This window comes from Microcaecilia unicolor, chromosome 5 (genome assembly GCF_901765095.1).
Source record: "Microcaecilia unicolor chromosome 5, aMicUni1.1, whole genome shotgun sequence".
Taxonomy (NCBI): domain Eukaryota; kingdom Metazoa; phylum Chordata; class Amphibia; order Gymnophiona; family Siphonopidae; genus Microcaecilia; species Microcaecilia unicolor.
In genome coordinates this window covers 199,637,077-199,661,385 of record NC_044035.1, presented here as the reverse complement: position 1 = coordinate 199,661,385, position 24,309 = coordinate 199,637,077, and the positions used below count along the sequence as shown (strand labels likewise).

The window sequence follows — 24,309 nt, the reverse complement described above, 5'->3', positions numbered from 1 at the left end:
TGAAGGCATCAGGAACGGTTGCAGTGGAAAGAGAGATTGAGGATATGACAGATAAAAGGAGTGAGAGTAGGAGAGATGGTGTTATGAAGGTGGGTAGGAATGGGATCAGAGGAACTGGTCGTTTTGAGGAGGAGAGAAGATGTGATGTTTCTTCATTATATACCTGACCTTGATTTGTAACTGCCATTTTCAGGGCACAGACCGTAGAAGTCTGCCCAGCACTAGCCCCGCCTCCCAACCACTAGCTCCGCCTCCCACCACCGGCTCTGCCACCCAATCTCCGCTAAGCTTCTTGAGGATCCATTCCTTTATGTTTATCCCACGCATTTTTGAATTCTGTTACCGTTTTCATCTCCACCACCTACCGCGGGAGGGCATTCCAAGTATCCACCACTCTCTCCGTGAAAAAAATACTTCCTGACATTTTTCTTGAGTCTGCCCCCCTTCAGTCTCATTTCATGTCCTCTAGTTCTACTGCCTTCCCATCTACGGAAAAGGTTTGTTTACGGATTAATACCTTTCAAATATTTGAACGTCTGTATCATATCACCCCTGTTTCTCCTTTCCTCCAGGGTATACATGTTCAGGTCAGCAAGTCTCTCCTCATACGTCTTGTAACGCAAATCCCATACCATTTTTGTAGCTTTTCTTTGCACCGCTTCAATTCTTTTTACATCCTTAGCAAGATACGGCCTCCAAACAACACAATATTCCAGGTGGGGCCTCACCAACGACTTATACAGGGGCATCAACACCTCTTTTCTTCTGCTGGTCACACCTCTCTCAATACAGCCTAGCAACCTTCTAGCTTCGGCCACCACCATGTCACACTGTTTCATCGCCTTCAGTTCCTCAGATACTATCACCCCAAGATCCCTCTCCTTGTCCATACATATCAGACTCTCACCGCCTAACACATACATCTCCCGTGGATTTCTGCTCCCTAAGTGCATCACTTGGCATTTCTTCGCATTAATTGCCAAACCTTAGACCATTCTTCTAGCTTCCAGAGATCTTTTTTCATGTTTTCCACTCCCTCCCAGGTGTCCACTCTGTTACAAATCTTAGTATCATCTGCAAAAAGGCAAACTTTACCTTCTAACCCTTCAACAATGTCACTCACAAATATATTGAACAGAATCGGCCCCAGCACCGATCCCTGAGGCACTCCACTACTCACCTTTCCGAGCAAATTCCATTAACCACCACCCTCTGGCGTCTGTCCGTCAACCAGTTCCTAATCCAGTTCACCATGTCGGGTCCCATCTTCAGCCTGTCGAGTTTATTCAACAGCCTCCTTTGGGGAACTTTGTCAAAAGATTTGCTGAAATCTAAGTAGATTACGTCTGTAGCACGTCCATGATTCAATTCTCCGGTCACCCAGTCAAAGAATTCAGTGAGATTCGTTTGGCATGATTTACCTTTGGTAAAACCATATTGTCTCGGATCTTGCAACTTATTGGCTTCCAGGAAATTCGCTATCCTTTCCTTCAGCATCGCTTCCATTACTTTTCCAATAACCAAAGTGAGGCTTACCGGCCTGTAGTTTCCAGCTTCTTCCCTATCACCACTTTTGTGAAGAGGGACCACATCCGCTGTTCTCCAATCCCACGGAACCTCTCCCATCTGCAAGGATTTATTAAACAAATCTTTAAGAGTACCCGCCAGAACCTCTCTGAGCTCCCTCAATATCCTGGGGTGGATCCTGTCCGGTCCCATGGCTTTGTCCACCTTTAGATTTTCAAGTTGTTCATACACACTCTCTTCCGTGAACGGTGCTGTATCCACTCCATTCTCATATGTACTTTTGCCAGTCAATCGCGGTCTTTCTCCAGGATTTTCTTCTGTGAAAACAGAACAAAAGTATCTGTTTAGCAAATTTGTTTTTTTCTTCATCATTGTCTACATAGCGGTTCACAGCATCTTTCAGTCTCACAATTCCCTTTTTAGTCTTCCTCCTTTCACTAATATACCTGAAGAAATTTTTGTCACCCCTCCTTAAATTTCTAGCCATTTGTTCTTGCGCTTTCGCCAGACGTATCTCTCTCTTGGCTTCTTTCAGTTTCATCCGGTATTCCTCTCCGTGTTCCTCTTCTTGAGTTTTTTTGTATTTCAGGAACACCAACTCTTTAGCCTTTATTGTCTCAGCCACTTGCTTGGAGAACCATATCGGTTTCCTTTTTCTCTTGCTTTTATTTACTTTCCTTACATAAAGGTTTGTGGCCATATTTATAGCTTCTTTCAGCCTGGACCACTGCCCTTCCATTCTCGTATGTCCTCCCAGCCCATCAGCTTCTTCCTCAGGTATTCCCCCATTTTACTAAAGTCAGCATGCTTGAAATCCAGGACTTTGAGTTTTGAGTGGCCACCCTCCACTTCAGCTGTCATATCAAACTAAACTGTTTGATGGTCACTGCTGCCCAGGTGGGCACCCACTCGGACATTTGACACACTATCCCCATTTGTGAGCACCAGATTCAGCATCGCTCCCTCTCTTGTGGGTTCTGTCACCATTTGTCTGAGCAGAGCACTTTGAAAAATGGTGCCGGCTTCCTGCTTTTAATATACCTAAAAAAATAATTACTATGTGTTTTTGCCTCCAACGCATTCTTTTTTTCGAAGTCCCTCTTAGCATTCCTTATCAGCGCTTTGCATTTGACTTGACATTCCTTATGCTGTTTCTTATTGTTTTCAGTTGGTTCCTTTCTTCCATTTTCTGAAAGACTTGTACAGTCTGTACCAGAGCTGGTGATGGGAGGCGGGACTGGTGGTTGGGAGGCAGGAAATACTGCTGGGCAGACTTATATGGTCTGTGCCCTGAAAAGGACAGGTACAAATTCAAGGTAAGGTATACACATATGAGTTTGTGTTGGGCAGACTGGATGGACCATGCAGGTCTTTTTCTGCCGTCATCTACTATGTTACTATGTTCTGAAGGATTTTCTTTTAGTTCTAATAGCTTCCTTCACATCACTTTTTAAACCACACTGGCTTGAAGATATCTGGATAGAGACTATTAATCTGAATAAGAGCTACATTCATGATGAACTTCATTACACCAGCATTCTTCAATATCTGCATAGCCCAATGGATCCCCAGGAGACTCCGGATTATGAAAGAGCTCTGTCTCTTTTTTGATGATGCCAATTTTCTCCATTCTAAATAACTGTGTACTGGATCTTATGATTCTCATAGCGGAAACAGCTAAAAAGAGAAACGAGATTCTGAAACCATTGGTGGAAGAAAAACTAGAGTTGCTTAAGAAAAAAGATGACAACTTTGATACAGTTATTGTAAATGTGAATAGACGTTTAACTACATTTAAGAACGACAATAAAAGAGTTAAGACTAACAAATTACACAGGGATGAGTATGACTATAAGAAAGGTTCCATTCTCTCATGGTCCAAGCCAAAGATTCCCCAAAACCTTAGACCGTTAGGTTCTAGATCAAGGACTAGAGCACCCATTAATACCCAAGAAGATAGATACACCCTAAGGGAGCAAAACCATACAGCCAATGATGTTAATGAGACATTAGACAACAAGAGGAGAAAAAGAATCCGTAGTGAATCAGGTGAACACTTTAGATCACCCCTGCCTAGTCCAGTTTTTTCACCTAAAAGTCCTGATACGAGGGATTTTTTTCTTTCCATCCAACCCCTACAGATGACACGGGCACGCTTTCTATCCAACAGGCATTTTCACCAACAAGGACCAGGACATAATTATCAAGGATACCAAGAACAAAGATACAGGTCCTTCTACCCAGCCAGAGGAAGTTGGAGGAGCAGAGGAAGAGGAGGCTACCAGCAGAAAATATGGTAGCTCCTGATACAGAAGAAATTCCCGTGATTAACATTTCAAGCTATGATCTTACAACTACACAAGTGGCTTTGTTACAAAAGGGTTTATCCTTCATTCCCACACCACGATATGACCGACTAGAAACACGTATAGACCTTTTCACTTCAACAGGAAACTTCAGATTGTACACTTTTTTTCAGACAAAGAACCTGGGCCAGATTGTTCTACCATAAAGAAACGCTCAAATTGGATCTCTCCAGGTATGTCGGATCCCATTGTCTCCACATTCTTTAAGTGTGTACTCAAAGACATACAAGCAATAGAGACCAACATTGTTATCAAACCAGCAGATAAAGGGGGCGGACTTGTGGTACTAAATAGGACAGATTATGTCAATGAAGTATTAAGACGACTACTAGATACTGAATACTACGTCCGCCTCAATGAAGATCCTACTCCACTACTGCAAGAAGAAATCAGAGATCCACGACTGCAAGAAGAAATCAGAGAAGTAGTTCTCTTGTCACACGGAGCTGATTTTTTAACTTTTAAAGAAAGAGATTTCCTTCTTACTCCACATCCAGTGATCCCTACCTTCTATATTCTGCCAAATACTACTACTACTATTCCTTCATGAGAGACTCATCCCATGTGATCACTCTTTTAGAAGAACTAACTGGAGATTTAAGTCTTGTCATCCTGGTCACTCTCGATAAATTCTCTATATACAAACATCCCGCAGTTAGAATCACTCCTCATTATAGAGAATACATTAAAAAATGGACATACACATCTTCCCGTATAACAAATGATCTTATCACCACTTTTGCCACTATAGCGCTAACCAAGAATTATTTTGCTTTTTAGAAAGATTTTTACCAACATATACGAGGCTCTGCCATGGGGTCAGCCATGGCTGCAGATCTGGTGAATGTATATGTAGTAGAATTTGAAAATAAATTACTACAAGATCAACCCTATAATGTACTCCTCTTATGGAAAGGAAGCAAAGAAAGGCTCCATAATTTCCATGACTGGCTGAACACCTGTGACAAAAATCTACGCTTTAAGATGCAGTTTGATCATCATCAAATTCCATTTCTGGATATACTTTTCACAAAAACAGATTATTCTTTCATTACTAAAGTGTATAGGAAATCGACCAATAGAAACACATGCTTACATTTTACAAGCTTTCATACTCACAATTTATTTATTTATTTGTAGCATTTGTATCCCACATTTTCCCACCTATTTGCAGGCTCAATGTGGCTTACATTATGCTGTGATGGCGCTCGCCATTTCCGGTACAGAATTTCAGATGGTATTACATTTAGGTGCATGCATATATGGTAAAAGAGAGCATAGGAGCCAACTTTTCAAAATTATTTGGGGTGCTAAGCCCAATGGAAATGACCCCTCCCTGGACACATACAAGGAATTTTCTCAATATTGGGGGTGCTCAAGAACCCACAGCACCCACAGAGTCGGCTCCAATGAAAGAGAGTACATTTTGGTATTACATACAAATGATTTTGCATTAAGGTGCATACATACATGGTACAGAGGAATGCATTATGGTATTGCATAGAGGTTTCTTAGTGATAAAATGAGTTGTAGCATAAGTTAGGTCATCGACTATAAAGATACCTTGTCAATCTAGGAAGTAGGTTGGTAATGCGTATTATGTAGCTTTCTTTAATAGCAGTGAGGTTAAACAGTTAAACGGCAAAAGTTCGGTTTTGTCTAGTTCTTGTAAAGTCTATTTGTTTTGTATTTAAGATGGAACATTATGTTAAGCATTCTTGAATAGGTTCGTTTTCAGTAATCTACAGAAGATTGTTAGGTCATGTATTGATTTCATGGCTTTCAGTAATGCATTCCGCAGTTGCGTGCATACGTAGGAGAAGCTGGATGCGTATATGGATTTATATTTTAGTCCTTTGCAACTGGGGTAGTGGAGATTGAGGAATGTTCGTGATGATCTTTTTGCATTCCTAGTAGGTAGGTCGATGAGGTCTGACATATAGGTCGGAGCTTCCCCGTGAACAATTTTGTGGACCAGTGTGCAAACTTTGAACGCAATTCGTTCTTTTAAAGGGAGCCAGTGTAGTTTCTCTCTTAGGGGTTTGGCGCTTTCGTATTTCGCTTTCTCAAATATGAGTCTGGCTGCTGTGTTTTGAGCTGTTTGAAGTTTCTTAATGACTTGTTCTTTGCATCCGGCGTAGATGGCATTGCAATAATCTAGATGACTTAGCACCATCGATTGTACCAGGCTACGGAATATTTCCCTTGGGAAAAAAGGTTTGATCCTTTTAAGTTTCCACATTGAGTAGAACATTTTCTTTGTAGTGTTTTTCGTATGGTCTTCGAGTGTTAGATTTTGGTTGATTGTGACTCCCAGAATTTTCAGACTATCTGAAACTGGGAGGGTGTAGTCTGGGGTGATTATGGTGCTTGGTTTGTTTGTGTTATATTGTGAGAACAGAATAAGACATTGTGTTTTTTCACCGTTTAGCTTTAGTTGGAATGCATCTGCCCATGAGTTCATTATTTGGAGGCTGTGTTTAATTTCATTTGTGATTTCTTTTAAATCATGTTTGAACAGGATATATATCGTGACATCGTCTGCATAGATGTACGGGTTGAGTCCTTGGTTGGATAGCGATTTGGCTAATGGTGTCATCATTAAGTTAAAAAGAGTTGGTGAAAGCGGTGATCCTTGTGGTACTCCGCATTCAGGTTTCCATGGTGTTAATGTTTTTGAGTTTTATTTTATTTTATTGCATTTGTATCCCACATTATCCCACCTATTTGCAGGCTCAATATGGCTTACATAGTTTTAATAGCATTGTCATTTGAGGATATGTTTTTGAGTTTGATATCACTTGATAGGTTCCTGCTGTTAGGAAGCCTTCAAACCATCTAAGTACGTTTCCTCCAGTCCCGAAGTAGTCCAGGCAAGTATTTGGTGGCTGACCATGTCGAATGCACTGGACATGTCAAACTGTAGTAGAAGCACATTGTTTCCAGTTGCAATTTATCATATTCTCAATTCCTACGACTTCGCTATCTTTGTACCAACTTTGAAGACTTTAAATAACAGGCCTCCCTAATGTTGCAATGGTTTTTAAACCATGGGTATTTAGGCATGCTAGAGGTACTTATATATCAGAGAACTTTACCCAGTAGCAATACTCTGGACTCTAGTCTAGGGAGGTGTACCTCAATAGCCCGAATGACAAGCTAGCTGTTGTGAAAGGAACCATGCCACAGATGGAATATATTGTTATTTATTATGTAAAGTAAAATATATATATAAACAGTACTCCCCATCATGGATTGCCTTGCATACAGATGTACAAGCTACTCTGAGCCATCTCAGCATCTGGAGTCCTACACAGACCAGCCTATCTCTGACTGCCATCTTCAGATAGTCTGTCTTACCCTTTCCCTGTGCCTTCTCACTCTGTTCCTTCCCTCCTATTTCATGTCATGTAATTTCATGTAATTGTATTTGTACACCCTTGTAAGCCACTTTGAGTCTGCATCCCTGTGGAAAAAAGTGGGGTATAAATGTGCAAATAAATAAATACTGAAGCAAAATGCCAAGCAAAATACAAAAATGACTTGCTATAAAAATAGATTATCACCATAATAGAAAATACAATCTTATTATCCTAACGGACTAACTAAAGGAGTGATTATACCAATCACAACTGATATTCTAATGATTATTATGAGAACTCATCATACGTCTTATGCAAAATACAGTTAGCAGCTGAATGCACAGACCAGAAGTCCTGACGTAAATCTGTCTGTCTCAGACAAAAACTAAGGTCTAATTATCCCCGTGACCATAGGTAATATATCCTGTTATCTCACCTTGCCGTCTGTCACAGACTCCCAATGGTAGAGAAGCAGATTTTTCCTCTGACTCGCTGAAGTCTCGGCGAACCTCCCAGTCCAGAGATAGGTCCAAGATTTATATATCTGAATGCAGATTGCACATTCTTCAGTAGGGTCTGATGATGTAGCTGAGCAACCCTGTGAGTTTGTTACAAGGCATGCAGTTCATTGATGATTAGGAAAATCAGTCTTTTGCTCTCTTCAGAGCTTTCTATCCACCTGCCAGTCGTCTGGTGTTCTGTCTTCTTCTCCCAGTGGTCTCTCTAACTCCGGTTGGTCTCCGACTGTTTCTTCAGTCCAAACCTTTGTTATCCAAGGGTCAGATGATCCCTGTGGACCAATCCATACGATGACATAATGTCCAGCCAGCTTCATGGTCAAGAAGCGGCCTTTGTTCAATGGCATGCAAACTCCCGTGTCTGATCGCCATACTCCTTGAGCCGTCTCTCTCTCCTCCAATGTTCCCAGGAGATAACGGGGCTAGCTTGCAACAAAGAATATGTCCTTGGATGAAGTAATTCTTGCAATGCTCAGCAATAATTCTTTTCTGTAACCAAGCTGGGTTCTGATAGTTACAGATGTATTCAGATCACAGGCTGTTGAATCATATTGTTATAAGAATGGTTCAGGCTTGTATAGGCCAACACCAACAAATGTGAGATCTCAGGTAAATACCCCTACAGGTATCCAGAGAATGTGTTAAGAAGTGCCTTATCAAGCCATTTTCCAAAATAGAGCTAACCTACTGATACAATGAAAAACAGAAAAGATCCAAATATTGTATGCACTTTGCGGTTCTCATAATACTGTAAAGAATTTCGTAAAGTATCTTTAAAACTGGCACATTTTAGAGGCCCATCCTTGTTTTCAGAATTTGAGACCAGTGATAGCATTTTCTAGAAGCAAAAACGTAAAGAGACAAACTAGTACCATCCACTCTACCAGACCTGCACATTCAGGACTTAGAGACAAGGGCATAATACATAAGTACATAAGTAATGCCATACTGGGAAAAGACCAGGGTCCATCGAGCCAGCATCTTGTCCACGACAGCGGGCCAATCCAGGCCAAGGGCACCTGGGCAAGCTTCCCAAACGTACAAACATTCTATACATGTTATTCCTGGGATTTTGGATTTTTCCAAGTCCGTTTAGTAGCGGTTTATGGACTTGTCCTTTAGGAAACCGTCCAACCCCTTTTTAAACTCTGCTAAGCTAACCGCCTTCACAACATTTTCCGGCAATGAATTCCAGAGTTTAATTACCCGTTGGGTGAAGAAACATTTTCTCCGATTTGTTTTAAATTTACTGCACTGTAGTTTAATCGCATGCCCCTAGTCCTAGTATTTTTGGAAAGCGTGAACAGACGCTTCACATCCACCAGTTCCACTCCACCATTATTTTATTACCTCTATCATGTCTCCCCTCAGCCATCTCTTCTCCAAGCTGAATAGCCCTAGCCTCCTTAGCCTTTCTTCATAGGGAAGTCGTCCCATCCCCGCTATCATTTTAGTCGCCCCTTCGCTGCACCTTTTCCAATTCTACGATATCTTTCTTGAGATGCGGCGACCAAAATTGAACACAATACTCAAGCACCATGGAGCGATACAACCGTCATTATAACATCCTCACACCTGTTTTCCATACCCTTTCCTAATAATACCCAACATTCTATTTCGCTGTCCTAGCCGCAGCAGCACACTGAGCAGAAGGTTTCAGTGTGTTATCGACGACGGACACCCAGATCCCTTTCTTGGTCCGTAACTCCTAACGTGGAACCTTGCATGACGTAGCTATAATTCGGGTTCTTTTTTCCCAACATGCATCACCTTGCACTTGCTCACGTTAACGTCATCTGCCATTAGCCCGCCCAGTCTCCCAGTCTCGTAAGGTCCTCTTGGAATTTTTCACAATCCTGTTGTGAGTTAACGACTTTGAATAACTTTGTGTCATCAGCAAATTTTAATTACCTCGCTAGTTACTCCCATCTCTAATCATTTATAAATATATTAAAAAGCAGCGGTCCTAGCCACAGACCCTGAGGAACCCCACTAACTACTCTTCTCCATTGTGAATACTGCCCATTTAACCCCACTCTCTGTTCCTATCCTTCAACCAGTTTTTAATCCACAATAGGACATTTCCTCCTATCCCATGACCCTCCAATTTCCTCTGTGGCCTTTCATGAGGTACCTTGTCAACGCCTTTTGAAAATCCAGATACACAATATCTACCGGCTCCCCTTTGTCCACATGTTTGTTTATCCTTCAAAGAATTGAAGTAAATTGGTCAGGCAAGATTTCCACACACAAAAGCCATGCTGACTCGGTTCTCAGTAATCCATGTTCTCGGATGTGCTCTGTAATTTTGTTTTTAATAATAGCCTCTACCATTTCTTCTCCGGCACCGACGTTCAGACTCACCGGTCTATAACTTTCCCGGATCTCTCCCCTGGAGCCTTTTTTAAAAATGAGCGTTACATTGGCCACCTCCCAATCTTCTGGTACCACGCTCGATTTTAAGGATAAGTTGCATATCACTAGCAGTAGCTCCGCCAGCTCGTTTTTCAGTTCTATCAGTACTCTAGGATGACTACCATCCGGTCCAGGAGATTTGCTACTCTTCAGTTTGCCGAACTGCCCCATTACGTCCTCCAGGTTTACCGTGAAGTCTAAGTTTCTCCGACTCGTCCACTTGAAATACCATTTCCGACCACCGGTACCCCCACCCAAATCTTCCTCGGTGAAGACCGAAGCAAAGAATTCATTCAGTCTCTCCGCTACGTCTTTTGTCTTCCTTGATCGCCCTTTTTACCCCTCGGTCATCCCAGCGGCCCCAAACCGATTCTTTTGCCGGCTTCCTGCTTTTAATATACCGAAAAAAATTTTTACTATGTTTTTTGCCTCTAATGCTATCTTTTTTCGTAATCCCTCTTGGCCTTCTTTATCTGCGCCTTGCATTTGATTTGACACTCCTTATGCTGCTTCTTGTTATTTTCAGACGGTTCCTTCTTCCATTTTCTGAAGGCGTTTCTTTTAGCCCTAATAACTTCCTTCACCCTTCTTTTCAACCAGGCCGGCTGTCTTTGGAGTTCCGTCTTTCTTTTTCTAATTCGCGGAATATGTATGGCCTGGGCCTCCAGGATGGTATTTTTGAACAGCGTCCACGCCTGTTGTACAGTTTTTACTCTCTCAGTTGTCCCCCTAAGTTTTTTTTTTTACCGTTCTTCTCATTTTATCATAGTCTCCTTTTTTTAAAGTTAAACGCTAACGTATTTGACTTTCTGTGTACAGTTACTTCAAGGTCGATATCAAAACTGATCATATTATGGTCACTGTTATCAAGCGGCCCCAGTACCATAACGTCCCTCACCAGATCATGCGCTCCACTAAGGACCAAGCCTAAAAATTTTTCCTTCTCTCGTCGGCTCCTGCACCAGTTGCTCCATAAAGCTGTCCTTGATTTTATCAAGGAATTGTATCTCTGTAGCATGTCCCGATGTTACATTTACCCAGTCTATATTTTGGATAATTGAAGTCACCCAGTATTATCACATTGCCCATTTTGTTGCGTCTCTGAGTTCTTTTATCATTTCTGTGTCTACCCTGTTCATCCTGGCGAGGGCGGACAGTAGTACACTCCTATCACCGTTTTTTTCCCTTTTATACATGGAATTTCAACCCACAATGATTCCAAAGGTGTGATTTGTGTCCTGCTGAATTTGTAATCTATCTGAGTCAAGGCTCTCGTTAATATACAATGCTACCCCTCCACCAGTCCGGTCCACCCTATCACTACATTATACTTTGTATCCCGGTATGACAGTGTCCCACTGGTTATCCTCCTTCCACCAGGTCTCAGTAATGCCTATTATATCCAATTTTTCGTTTAGTGCAATATATTCCAACTCTCCCATCTTATTTCTTAGACTCCTAGCATTTGCATATAGACATTGAGTATGTTTGTTGTTCTTATTTGCATGATGCTTAGTACCTGACACTATTGATTTGACATCTTTTGTCTGATCTTAGTTGTATTTAAGGGCACCTGGTCTACCACGGTCTGTGTGCAACCTCACTATCCAGAACCCTATCTTCCCTGTTTGTGAGGTATCTTTGCAGATACTTTTTCCCGAACCATGCGCTTTTGAGCGACTGTCGGCCTTCCCCCCATTTCTAGTTTAAAAGCTGCTCTATCTCCCTTTTAAATGCCGTGCCAGCAGCCTGGTACCCACCCTGGTTAAGGGTGAGCCCATCCTTTCGGAATAGGCTCCCCCTTCCCCAGAATGTTGCCCAGTTCCTAACAAATCTAAAACCCTCCTTCCTGCACCATCGTCTCATCCACGCATTGAGACTCTGGAGCTCTGCCTGTCTCTTGGGCCCTGCACGTGGAACGGGTAGCATTTCAGAAAATGCTACCCTAGAGGATCTGGATTTGAGCTTTCTACCTAAGAGCCTAAATTCGACTTCCAGAACCTCTCTGCCACATTTTCCTATATCATTGGTACCCACATGTACCAAGACAGTGGACTGCTCCCCAGCACTATCTAAAATCCTATCTAGGTGACGCATGAGGTCCGCCACCTTCGCACCAGGCAGGCAAGTCACCAGGCGATCCTCACGTCCACCAGCCACCCAGCTATCTATATGCCTAATGATCGAATCACCAACTACAACAGCTGTCCTAACCTTTCCCTCCCGGGCAGCACTTGGAGACATATCCTCGGTGCGAGAGGATAGTACATCCCCTGGTGGGCAGGTCCTGGCTACAGGAGTACTTCCTACTTCACCAGGGTGATGCTCTCCTTCTAGGAGACCTCCCTCCTCCAAGGTAGCACAAGGGCTACTAGACTGGAGGTGGGACTTCTCTACAACATCCCTGTAGGTCTCCTCTATGTACCTCTCTGTCTCCCTCATCTCCACCAAGTCTGCTACTCTAGCCTCAAGAGAACGGACATATTCTCTAAGAGCTAGGAGCTCTTTGCATCAGGTGCAAACATATGACATCTCACCAACTGTAGATAATCATACATGTGACACTCAATGCAAAAGACTGGATAGCACCCCTCTCGCTGCTGGACTGCTGACTCCATCTTGGTGTTTTTGAGTTTTTCAATAATTTAAAACTTGCTACAGTATTAAGCCTAATATAAAAGTGTCTTTTACTTTATATAGTATATTGTATGATTTATTTAGTATTTCCTTCTTAGATGGTGATGAAATGTATTTAAAACTCTATAAGAGCACTCCTTGCTTGTTACCCTAATTACAATAACTGACTATAAATGAGGAGTTGTCCTAGGGGTGGGTGGGTGTTGGGGAGGGTGGGGGGATAATACTAAATTAGATCCTGCAGTGGCTGTTAGATTCTATCTGTTAATGCTGTGGTACAAAGCTTTTAAAACTAAGTGGAAAAGACTATGGAGATTAGCTGTTTTCTGTTAGCTGTTGAAATTTGCTTTTTAATTTTGCCTAACACTAGCCTACAATTCCTCCTTTAAACCCCAATCTTTAATTTCCCAAAGCACAAAGCAAAGTAGCGTTCACTTACCAGAGAAATGTCCTCTTCTCTCAGAACTTCGCAGAAATGTTCTGTTTGTAGACATGCCTTAACTACAGATGTGTTTATTCACCCGGTCACCTTTTATGTTGTGCCGCTTGTCAGACCCTCTTCTTGGCGCTGCGGCTTTTGTATGTTCTTTTGCCTAAGAACTTCCTCTCTCTCCTTCTTCAAAGGCTGTTCACTTCTTCTCTTTAGCTATGAGAGCATCATAGCCTTTTTATGTTTTTTTTCCCTGTTTGTAAGTATTTTAAATTTTCTTGTTTGTAGTTTTCTTACTTTTTCGATTGCTGGTTTTTTTGTTTCCTAGTGTCTCATTTTGCATTTTATTTCTTAGATTAATAGCCTTTGGCACATGCTGAGTGCTGGTTAGCCATACAAGTACAACTTACAGGTTTAGTCTGTTTGAGATATATAGCACTCTAAACCACTTTACTCTTTTCTTTTTTGTCTCATTCCTGGATATGTGAGTCTTCAGTTACAACATCGAGACTCCACAATAACCCTTCGCTTCTTATTCTAATTTTTCATACCAACCAAATTGTTTTAGTTACCAGTACATGAAGGAGGTGGCTATGCCACTTTATTTGTAGACACTGGTTCATACGCCATCCATTTGGGTACAATTGTCACAATGCTCCTAATATACTGTTTTTTATCATTTTATATTTTATCTTTGTCCATTATTTATTAATTTTATCTATATTTATATTTATATCCAAACCTTATGTTGATAACTTGTTATAGCCATAGATTATGTTTATGTGCCATGGGCTTTCATGTTTGTTTTATTACATATATCTGTGACATTCGATAATTGTGTCACTATTTAATTTGTATTTTATTTATGTAGATGCCTTTTGTTTTATGATAGTTTTTTTATGTATTTGGTTTTTTTGTATTGTTTAGGGACTCCTGAAGCAAGCCTTTGTGGCTGAAACATGATTCGTGTCGAGTACATTTTACTCTGAATAAAGCTTCTGATGTGAACTTTTTAGTCTGTTGGACGTTTTTATTCTGCATTGTCTTCATCAGAACATATACGAAGGGATCGGGTGGGTCAGTTTCCTTTATGATAGATGGATAATTCTTTTTGTTACTTGAGTATTTGATTATGTATGAAACCTTTCAAGTTATATTATCTCAATATCTCTCGTTTATTAGACTCCACCGTGGAACACTTATTGAGGTGGCAGAGATTGCCTCTTGGGTTGCATGGTAGAATACACCTTTTTAAGATGGTGGAATTCCCCCACTAGTTAAACACCTTACAAATGCTTCCTTTTAGAGGAAAGATGTTCCCATTTTTACTGAAGGTATCTGTCTAAATGTTCTTGGGTACTTGACAAGCTGGAGGTATGGGATTACCAGACATATACAAATATAACCAGTCTTGCCTTGTCTGACACCTGGGAGATTGTTTTTTAGATAAGGAAGATTATACTCCTATGTGAGTGGAAGCAGAGTTGTTTGCTTCCTGGCAGTTTAGCTTTTTGTTACAAGTGCCTGGGAGGACACTACCGTATATCCTCTGGGGGAATGTTTTACTGCACCTTTTACAGAGATTGTGGATTGATCTCACGCATATCTGGGGTGTTTCCTCCCACACCTCTGCTCTACTGCCTTTTCAGGGGAATGCATATTTTCCTCCTGGAATTGAGAATGGGACCTTTAGATGGTGAGAGGGTTTGGAAATCTGATGTTTGGAACATGTTCTGCATCCACCAGGAGGCTTGCTGCCTTTACAGACGGTTCACATGTTAGACACCTTTGCTTACCACCAATTGCATCATCATGTTACTGCACTAGATGCTACAGCCTTGTCTGCATGCCATAGTTCTAGTTTATATTCCCTTACAGATTTACAAGATAGAGACTGTCTCAGGCATCCCCTTTGAAAAACACACAACACTTGGCCTCCAAGTGGGAAGATCTCCACTGATCACCTGACTCCATGAATCTCATCAAATTGATTGCAGGGATTCCAAATTTGACTATAGCAGCGAATCTAAGGGAGTGTTAATTTAAGGTACTGCATCACAAATATATCACCCAAGCGCAATTATTTAACACGGGTAGCATTGATTCTCAGATTTATCTTAAGTGCGCTTTGTACCATAATTCCTTTTGGGATTGTTCCAGGTTTCGACAGTTCTTGACCCACGTTGTTCGTTATTTAGAATATTTTGGGTTCACCTATACCACTTTCAGCTGCTGTTTTTTTGTTGGATAAATATGAAGCATTCCCATTGTAGAGTGGGAGGGCCTTATACTTCTCCACAAGGCAGCTTTACTAGGTTAATGGTCCATCCTTAAGGTGTGGACCCTCCCTGATTCTCCTTTTTTGAGGTTGGAGAAGTCTGTTACATCACACTGTTGATGGAGAAACAAAAGGTTGGTTTCTCTCTTAAGAGGAAGAAGCAGTTTTTCTCCATCTGGGATCCTTGTATATCATCCCTTCCTTCTAAAGCCCGGAGTTTCATTTTAAATACGCTGTATCTTCCCGCTGGTTTAGGTGGCTACATTGCATCGCCACAGGTGGTTTCCCCTTTTTTGGGGGTGGGTGGGAGAGTGGGCTGGTTGTGCATATTTAGAGGCATCATTGCTTTGGGAGGGCTATACGCTTTCTCTATTCATTGCTTGTTGGATTGTCTCATGCCTCGATTTGTGTTATTTGTTAATGTGGTTTACAGTTTGCTTTTTTAATATTTATGAAAATTTTCAATAAAAAATTTAAACATAAAGGAATACTGGCCCCTCCGAAGGGACACCACCTTGTCGGGGTGGAGGGGCTTCAGTGTTTCAATGACTCAGAGGGCTAAGCTGTAGGGTTACCCATATCAGACAGGCCTCTGAGGAGAAACCAGACAAAGAGTGTCCCAAACTGGAGGATCCAAGATGGCGTTGAGGGAGGACGTAAGTTAGTTGAGTTCCCGTTTTACGCCAGAATACCTGAAGAAGTAGGTGCGCTCCCCAGAGAATGGGGAAGAGAAAAGGTAAAGCCGTGGTGTTGTCCTCCTCGAACACGGCTGGGGTTCCCACCACTTCTCAGCCTACTTTGGAGAGATTCGGGGTCATAACGTCGGGGTATCGGTTCCTGCTTCGGGGAACAGCAAGGCTTTATTGCCGAATCTCAGTGGAGAGGGAGTGACTTTGAGTCCCCCTGTTGGCGCGACCCCTCCAAGACCCGGAAACAGTAACGCTTCGCTATGGAGGTCGACAGTGGAAACGCCCGAAGTGGGTTAGGATTTTCACGTGACCCGAGGAGGTCCTGGCACAGCATCGACTCCGGATAATAAACCAACTGGGGGATTGGAGAGTGAGTTCTCTTCCCCCCCCCCCCCCCCCCCCCCCCCCCGAAGATATCTGGAGCGGTTTCTGTGGAGAAATTGGACCTGGTGAAGCCAAAAAATGTCACAATGGACGCATTATGAGAAGCGCTGCAGAGTGGTGAATACCTTTCTTCTTCAGATGTTTAAAATTTTTCAGGAATAAACAGTGAAATTAAAGAATTTATATCAATACTTATCTAACAAAGTGGAAGTCCAAGACATAAAAATAGAGACTTTGACTATGGAATTTTTTCTTTTATTGAACTGTTGAAGAAATATTTCTCTGATAATTTGCAAACATTTTCTGATAGCCACCCACCGGTGTCTAAAGTGATTTATATTTCCCCTAAATAATCTTCTTTATCAGAGAAAAGAGATGTGAACTTAATTGATAAAGCTATATTACTAGTGACTTTCGCCTTTGATTTAGATAGGAATAATGTTTTGAAATTGTTTCCGACACGTGGTTGATAGTTTTTTGGGTTCAAAGATAAATATATTTCCTGACTTATCAGGGGAATCGCAGACTAGGAGGTGTGAACTCTTGGTTTTTAAGCCAAAGATCATTGCCCTAAGTGGGACCTTCCTAGTGTGATTCCCTTGTAAGTGTTCTATTTCTTTGAATTTTAATAATTACTTATTTGTTGAAACTAAGAAATTACAAGAGTTTGTGGAGTTGAAAGAACAGATGAAGAACCCTCTGCAGCAACTTCTTTTAGTTACCACTGTACCGGCTGCAATTACCGATTAACCTTTCTCCCTCAGAAAAAGTGAATTGTAAGATTAACCATTTTGAGGTTTTCTTATTTTCTTTGAGATTGTTTTCCTGATCTTGGATCTCCCAGTTGTGGACGATTATATAATATATATTGGTGGGAGAAAATGTTTTCTTTTTTTAATATTAATTTCTGTATTCCCTTACATTTATGTGATAACTGTGAATGTAATTAAGTAAAATGATAAATAAATATAAAATAAAATAAAGGAATACTGGCAGGTGCATCTCCATGTTAAGTCCTCAAGGGGTCAACATTTGGAATTTGAAAGTAAGTCTCTGTCCTGACTGCAAAAGACAAAGCTGGGGTCCATTGAAATGAATAGGGCCAAAATTGTATATAAGCAGCAGTCTGAGAGGTATTAAATCAGAAGGGAGAAGGAAGGCTACAGTAGAAGTCTTCAGAAGGTTGAAGAGAGAGACGTGCCGTGAACTGCTGTACCATCATATGAATACCTGCTTGTCTGTACCATCTTTGGGTGAGATGACAATGCTAATAAACTATATTACTCTATCTACTGAATACTGGGCTCCTTTCTAGTGGAGGAGTGGCCTAGTGGTTAGGGTGGTGGACTTTGGTCCTGGGGAACTGAGGAACTGAGTTCGATTCCCGGCACAGGCAGCTCCTTGTGACTCTGGGCAAGTCACTTAATCCTCCATTGCCCACCGCATTGAGCCTGCCATGAGTGGGAAAGCGCGGGGTACAAATGTAAAAAAAAAAAAAAATTGGGGAGGTTGCTACTGCCTGATGGTGTAAGCCTGTCATGAGCAGATTCAAGGTCGGGGTAATTAAGTATCTAGAGGGGATATGCAGTTCTATCCAGGATAGTAGAGAGAGCCCCTGGCTTCCGCTGCCCAAACGGGTGAGGCAGATCTAATCATTACAAGGGACGGATGAGGGAAGATATGGTTGAGGTCTACAAATCCTGAGTGATGTATAATGATTAGAAGTAAATCTATTTTTCAGTCGTTCCAAAAGTACAAAGACTAGGGGACACGCAAGGAAGTTACTTGGAAATACTTTTTCACTCAACAAATAGTGAACTATTTGCCAGAGGAAGTGGTATAGTGTATCTGGGTTTAAAAAAGGGTTACTGGAGGAAAAGTCCATAGTCTGCTATTGAGATAAACATGGGAAGCAACTGCTTGCCCTGGGATTTGTAGTTTGAAGTGTTGCCATGATTTGGGTTTCTGCCAGGTACTTGTGACCTGGCTTGTCCACTGTGTTGGAAAACAGGATTACTGGGCTAGATGGACCATTGGTCTGACCCAGTATGGCTACTTTTATGTTGTTATGAAGAAGGAATATGGCCTGTCCCATTGGACTCGTGCTACAGACAGGTGTTGAATTTTGGGTGTTGAATTTTTGTTCGATGTAGAGCTTAGGCTGACCTAATTAGTAAGGAGTCTCTCTTGGATAAGCAGTTCAGGGAGTTAGTGGCAGAGGATGTATAATTAAGTTGTATAGCGCCCTATTGCTTCAGGTCCCTGTTTCCACATCAATATACATCAGAAGCAAGTAGAAAAGGTAGGCTCTTCTAAAAACCGGAAGAGACGTCTATAAAGAAACAATTCTTTATTGCACGAAGTGACAGCGACTCAACACAGCTGTGTTTCGGCGCTAGCTCGCGCCTTCTTCAGGAGTCTTATGATGTATAGCTATTGTGTAAGTCGATAGTTTGTTACAAAAAACTTTCATATAAGTTATAAACTTCCACTGTCGAACAGAGAAGTGCACCGTAGTGTAGCAATCCTTCAATGAAGGATTGCTACACTACGGTGCACTTTTCTGTTCTGACAGTGGAAGTGTATAACTAATATGAAAGTTTTTTTGTAACAATGTCCACTTAGCCCTGGGAGGGTTCGGGAAGATCTGGTTGGGTCTCTATATAAGGGGTCATCTCAGTCAAGCAGCGATGCTGGCAGGGTTGACTTGAAGCTTTGAGCTCTCCCAATTCCTAGTTGATCCGGAGATTATGTGTTTGCAGCCAGGGAAGGCCCAATATGATTAGGTTAACGGCTGTTTGCAGGACATATAGCGAGGTGACCTCATGGTGAAGGATCCCAATTTGCATCCGAAGAGGCAGCCTCTTGACTCTGATGACTCCCTGGATGTTTTCATATACAGAAGAGACTTAAATAGGTGGGGGCAAGTCTTGGGTCAAATGTTGTAATGCTGGACCAAGGCTGCGTCAATGGAATTACTCTCCCCCCCCCCCCCCCCCCCCCCGGTGCTGGAATCAGTGAATGCCACCATACAGAGGCCTAGATAGCCATTGAAAGTGACCGAGACCAGCAATTGTGTGTGAGAAATTTGGCTGGAAAAACCTACCCATTCTTCCCGGGCCAGGACTAGGTTTATGAGTTTCACGGCTTCTGGGGGCACTGACGGGCATAGTGGCTGTTCCCACCGCAATAAAGGCAGAGATTCAGACTACTTCTCTGCTGTTTCTCAAAGTCTTGGATGCTCAACCAGTCTTTCTGCATGGGTTCTGCATGTTTAGCCATTACTGGAGTCTTTGGTGGCGGCGCCGAGGATTTCAGCTGGAAGATAAAGGCCAGGCAAAAAGGCCTGCGACTGTCCTGAAGTTCCTGGACCTGCTCATGGAAACGTATATTCACGCGCATGCAGAGCAGAATGAGATCATCAAGGCCCTGCCAGTTCGTCCTTGATCTGCGGGGAGAGCCCTTTCCAAAATATGGTGACCAGGCTCTCATTGTTCCATTCTAATTCAGCTGCCAGGGATTGGAAACGGATGGTATAGTTGCCCAAAGTCTGTTCTCCTTGTATTCTCAACAACTCCAAGGACTCTAATGATGCCTTTCCGTGTTCCTCGAAGGTCCAAGGAAACTGGTTGAGGATATCTGTGAGGTTGTTCAGGATCGGATCATTACACTCTCATATCAGTGATGCTCATGCAAGAGCAGGACCGGTGAGGAGGGAAATGGGAAAGACCACCTTGGCATGGTCTGATACAAAGTCTCTGGCTTGTAGCTCGAATACACCTTGGCACTGGTTCAGGAAACCTCATCAGGCTTTCAGTTCCTGTTAAAACGAGGTATGGGTGTAACATGGATTCTCAAACCATGGGAGGTGGTAGCTGCCAATACAGCGGCGGCGGGAGCAGATGCAAATGCTTACATTTTCCCCAGATGCTGAAAACTGTCCATCCGGTGTGTCCGCTCCTGTACCACCCCAGATAGCTGCTAGAGGTGGATGGCCATCTGTTGTAGGAGTTGTAGAGCAGGTGACTCCGTCAAGATCATGGCCTTTGCTTGCTGTCACTAACCTGAGGGTGAGCCCTTGGTCCGCTGACAGGTCCGTCTCAAAGGCAGGGAGTCCCGTACAGTGGTAAATAAGTCACAGGGTCACTAGAGGCCTGCAGAGTAGGCCGGAGCTGAAGCTGGCTTGGCTGGAGGTGGGGCTAGCATGCCTGAAGCTGGGCTGGCCTAGCTGGAGCTGAGCAGGGCCTGGCTGGAGCCTTTTCGAGGAGAAAGATGAAGCAAAGACACCTGATAGACTGAGGAATGCCAGTTTTTAAGGCATCCGTCACGGCTGTCATCCGGGCGTTCCTAACATCTGCGTGCCTGCGCGCTTAACTTGAGGACGCATGACGTATTGCCAACTGCTAAGTGGCCTCCTTCCCCGGCATGGACGCGATGCTCCCTGCTCCCCCGCTCGATCGACAGCTGTCTTCTCCGCCCTGGGACTGCCCTTGCTGTGCCTCCATGGACATCAATTTTTTGGCATTACTGACACATGGACATTATTTTTTGTCCATATCCAAAATGGTGATTTATACATAGTTCCAGTATGGACATTCATATGGACCCATGGACATAGCCATATTGTGAATAAGATTTCTAAAATAACGACCATAGTCACAAGTTGTGGGGCAAGACGTTTTCCTAGCCTTCTAAATAAAAGAGCTCCTTTCTGGCATCTCAACTTCTCTTTTGAATCCCTAAGGTCCAGTCCATATCCTTAGCTTGGTGCATGGCTCCACTCCTTTCAGCTGCCTGTTTCTCTCTTTGTATAAACCATTCTGCTAAGCATTAAATCACCCAGCCTGAACTGAGCAACCCCTGTTTTAAGGCTGACCAGGGCACTTTTTACCCTATTGACAGTGTTATAAACTGGGGATGTATCGGTCATGTCATTATGCAATATTTATATGATTTGTCAATTAAGGACCCATATTGTCTACCATGAATTTTTAGACTTATGACTATAGGCAGCAACATTTCAAACACAAAAACAAGAGAACAGCACCCAGAATACGGAGAACCAGAAGTAACTTGAACAAAGTTTATTGAATTTAGAACTTGCGCCCAATATGGCCACACTTCTCTCAAGTGGACTTTAGCAGAATGTATAAATGTTTGCAAAAAAAAAAACAAAATGAACATTCATTCCATTTTTACTGATTGTGTACCTGTTGTATGTTACAGATTTTATGAGACTGCAGAAGGAAGACTTCCAGATGTGCTAAGGGACTGTATGGAGTTATTTCACTCAGAGGCCATGTTCTTGCTGCTTTCAAATTTGACTGGTCTAAAGCTTCATTTCTTGGCTTCTGATAATGATGAAGAGGAGACAGCAGAAATTATGGATGCAGAAAGAACTTCAGATTGTGCTATACAAAGCTCAACAAAGCTAGAACAAGGAAAAAACAAAGACAAGGCCTATCAATTAAATCAGGAGTCAGCAGCTAAGCAGAAAAGTAAGATCAGTAAGTAATCCATTACAACAATGATTACTGGTAGCAATACATTCATAGGAAGCAGGAGTATTCTCTAGTAGTGGTGCTTATCATCTGCTACAGTTGGGGATAGAGGCCAACCGAAACTACTTGTTTCAGCTGAACTGCCACTGAAACTCTATATGCTTTCAGCCGAAACCAAAACTGCAGCTGCAACTCATCACCTGGTTTTGTCTGAAACCAAAACCGAAAACTCAAGTTTGGTTATGTGAATGTAAACCAGTGAGGGCCACTAGGGATTGTCAGAGCATGTAGTCTGCATCCCTTTGATAAATCCACAGTATCCAAACCAGAATATAACTTAAATACTGAAAGATCATATTTTATTTCCAAGCAAAATAGTTTCCACACCTGTGAACCGCAGCTAATGAAAAAATAAAGAACTTCGTTCAGCAGTCAAGTTTTTATTGAGGCATTTTACACAGTACTTTTCTCTAATGAATTTTAGTATTTAAATAGAACTTGTCCAGAGAGGACACACTAGCAGACTCCCGAAGCAGGCAATAACGCCGAAACACAGCCCCATGTTGAGTCTCAGTGGTGAATTCACATGTTAACAACCCATGACAATTAAAGTTTGTTTTTTTTTGAAGACCCATTGGTAATCCTTTTCTGAGAAGTTCTGAGAGAAGAGGACATTTCTCTGGTAAGAGAACATTATTTTGCTCTGGGAACTTAAAAGGTTAGGGTTTAAAGGAGGAATTGTAGGTTATTGATAGGGTCATTCCATGCCAAGTGGTCTAAACCTTCCCACCATCATGTCTCCAATTTTGTTCAAATTTTATCTGTTGCGCAAGTCAGGTGTTAAACGAAGTTTCCCAAAATTTGAGGTCTCTAACTGCAATAGTTGCAGATCTAGACCCCCTTTTCTGAAAGGTTGTCAGTCCATGAACGTGCGACATTTACCAAAATGCCATTTTTGTGGTCTAATAAAATCCAAACACATTTATAAGAATGGCTAAAAAATTCAAATCCTATACAGTTTTTGATGCTAATTCCGATGAAATACATTTTAACATTATGGATGCCAAATCCAGTCAAACAAGTTGACTCAAAGTGTGCATCAAAATTGGTCGCGACTCATCGGAACATATTTGGACCAATATTCAGACCGCAACAACTTCCATGCAAACAAAGATACAGACTTGAAATTTTGAACAAGCATTATGCTTGTGCTGGGCATAATACTGCCAGATTTGCAACTAATCAGCATCTATAACCGCCCTGCAGGATCTCTTCAAAGTTGGCACTGTCAGCGCAAATGGTAAAATGTACCAAAGTTCAAAGCCAATTATTAAAAAAGAGTCTGCCTGAATCAGCTTGTGAACAGTATCATCTGAAAGAGAAAACTGTACTCTACAACACTGATATGTTTTTGTTTTGCAGTGCCACCATTAAGTAGCCATTTACTCAGGTCAAAGTATGTTATATTTTGTGTGCGCGATGTATTGCGTTGGTCCATGATGGTGTGAAGGCGCTGCACCGGCAACAACAGCTGTTCGCCTCTCCGGACTTCCCTCCTTTACTTACGTCAGACGAGGGTGGGCCAGGGAGGAAAGGAGGGAAGTCCGAAGAGGCGATCAGCTGTTGCCGGTGCAGCGCCCTCACACGGAGATGAGAGGCGCTGTGAGGGCCCGGTGGCAGACAGAGGAGGGCGGGTGGAGGGGGGAGTGGCGGTGGCGATGACCTCAGGGGGGGCAGGGGATGGCGGGGGAAGCTGTAATTTCAAGGAAGGGAGGGGGCCGGGGCTGCGTAAAGTTCTGATTTCAATGCAGGGGAGAGCGGGGAGCAGCGACGGCGACTTCGGGCGGGGGCAAGGACGTCCATAAAGGACGTGGTTTTTTTGGGGGGGGGTTTTTTACGTCCTTGGCATGCACAGAGCAGCCAGCTTAACGCTTGGCTGCTCTGCGCATGCTCTACCGGCCGATTATCTGACGGTTTTATGAAGGATTAGAGAATGCAAGTGAGCTGCAACGAGCAGCTCATTTGCATTCCCTTTCCTTGATGCTTAGCCGTTCCCTACCGATTCGCTATGGAATTCTGTACGGAACGGCTCTAACGACGACTTTAGTGCATCCCCCCCTGAGTTAGCTTCAAAGGGTTTGTTTGAAGCAGTTCCCTTTGAATCAAAACTATATAGATAGGAAAGGTCCCACTTAACTCTTT

The 24,309-nt window shown here is 42.6% G+C and overlaps 1 protein-coding gene across 1 annotated transcript in view; it reads left to right on the top strand.

The window, feature by feature from the left end:
- The window catches only part of OGFOD1 (2-oxoglutarate and iron dependent oxygenase domain containing 1), a 683,818-nt gene that overhangs the window by 501,435 nt on the left and 158,074 nt on the right, over window positions 1-24,309 (top strand). The window contains 1 exon segment of the mRNA XM_030203703.1: window positions 21,833-22,113. Coding sequence (XP_030059563.1) covers window positions 21,833-22,113 — 281 coding nt within the window.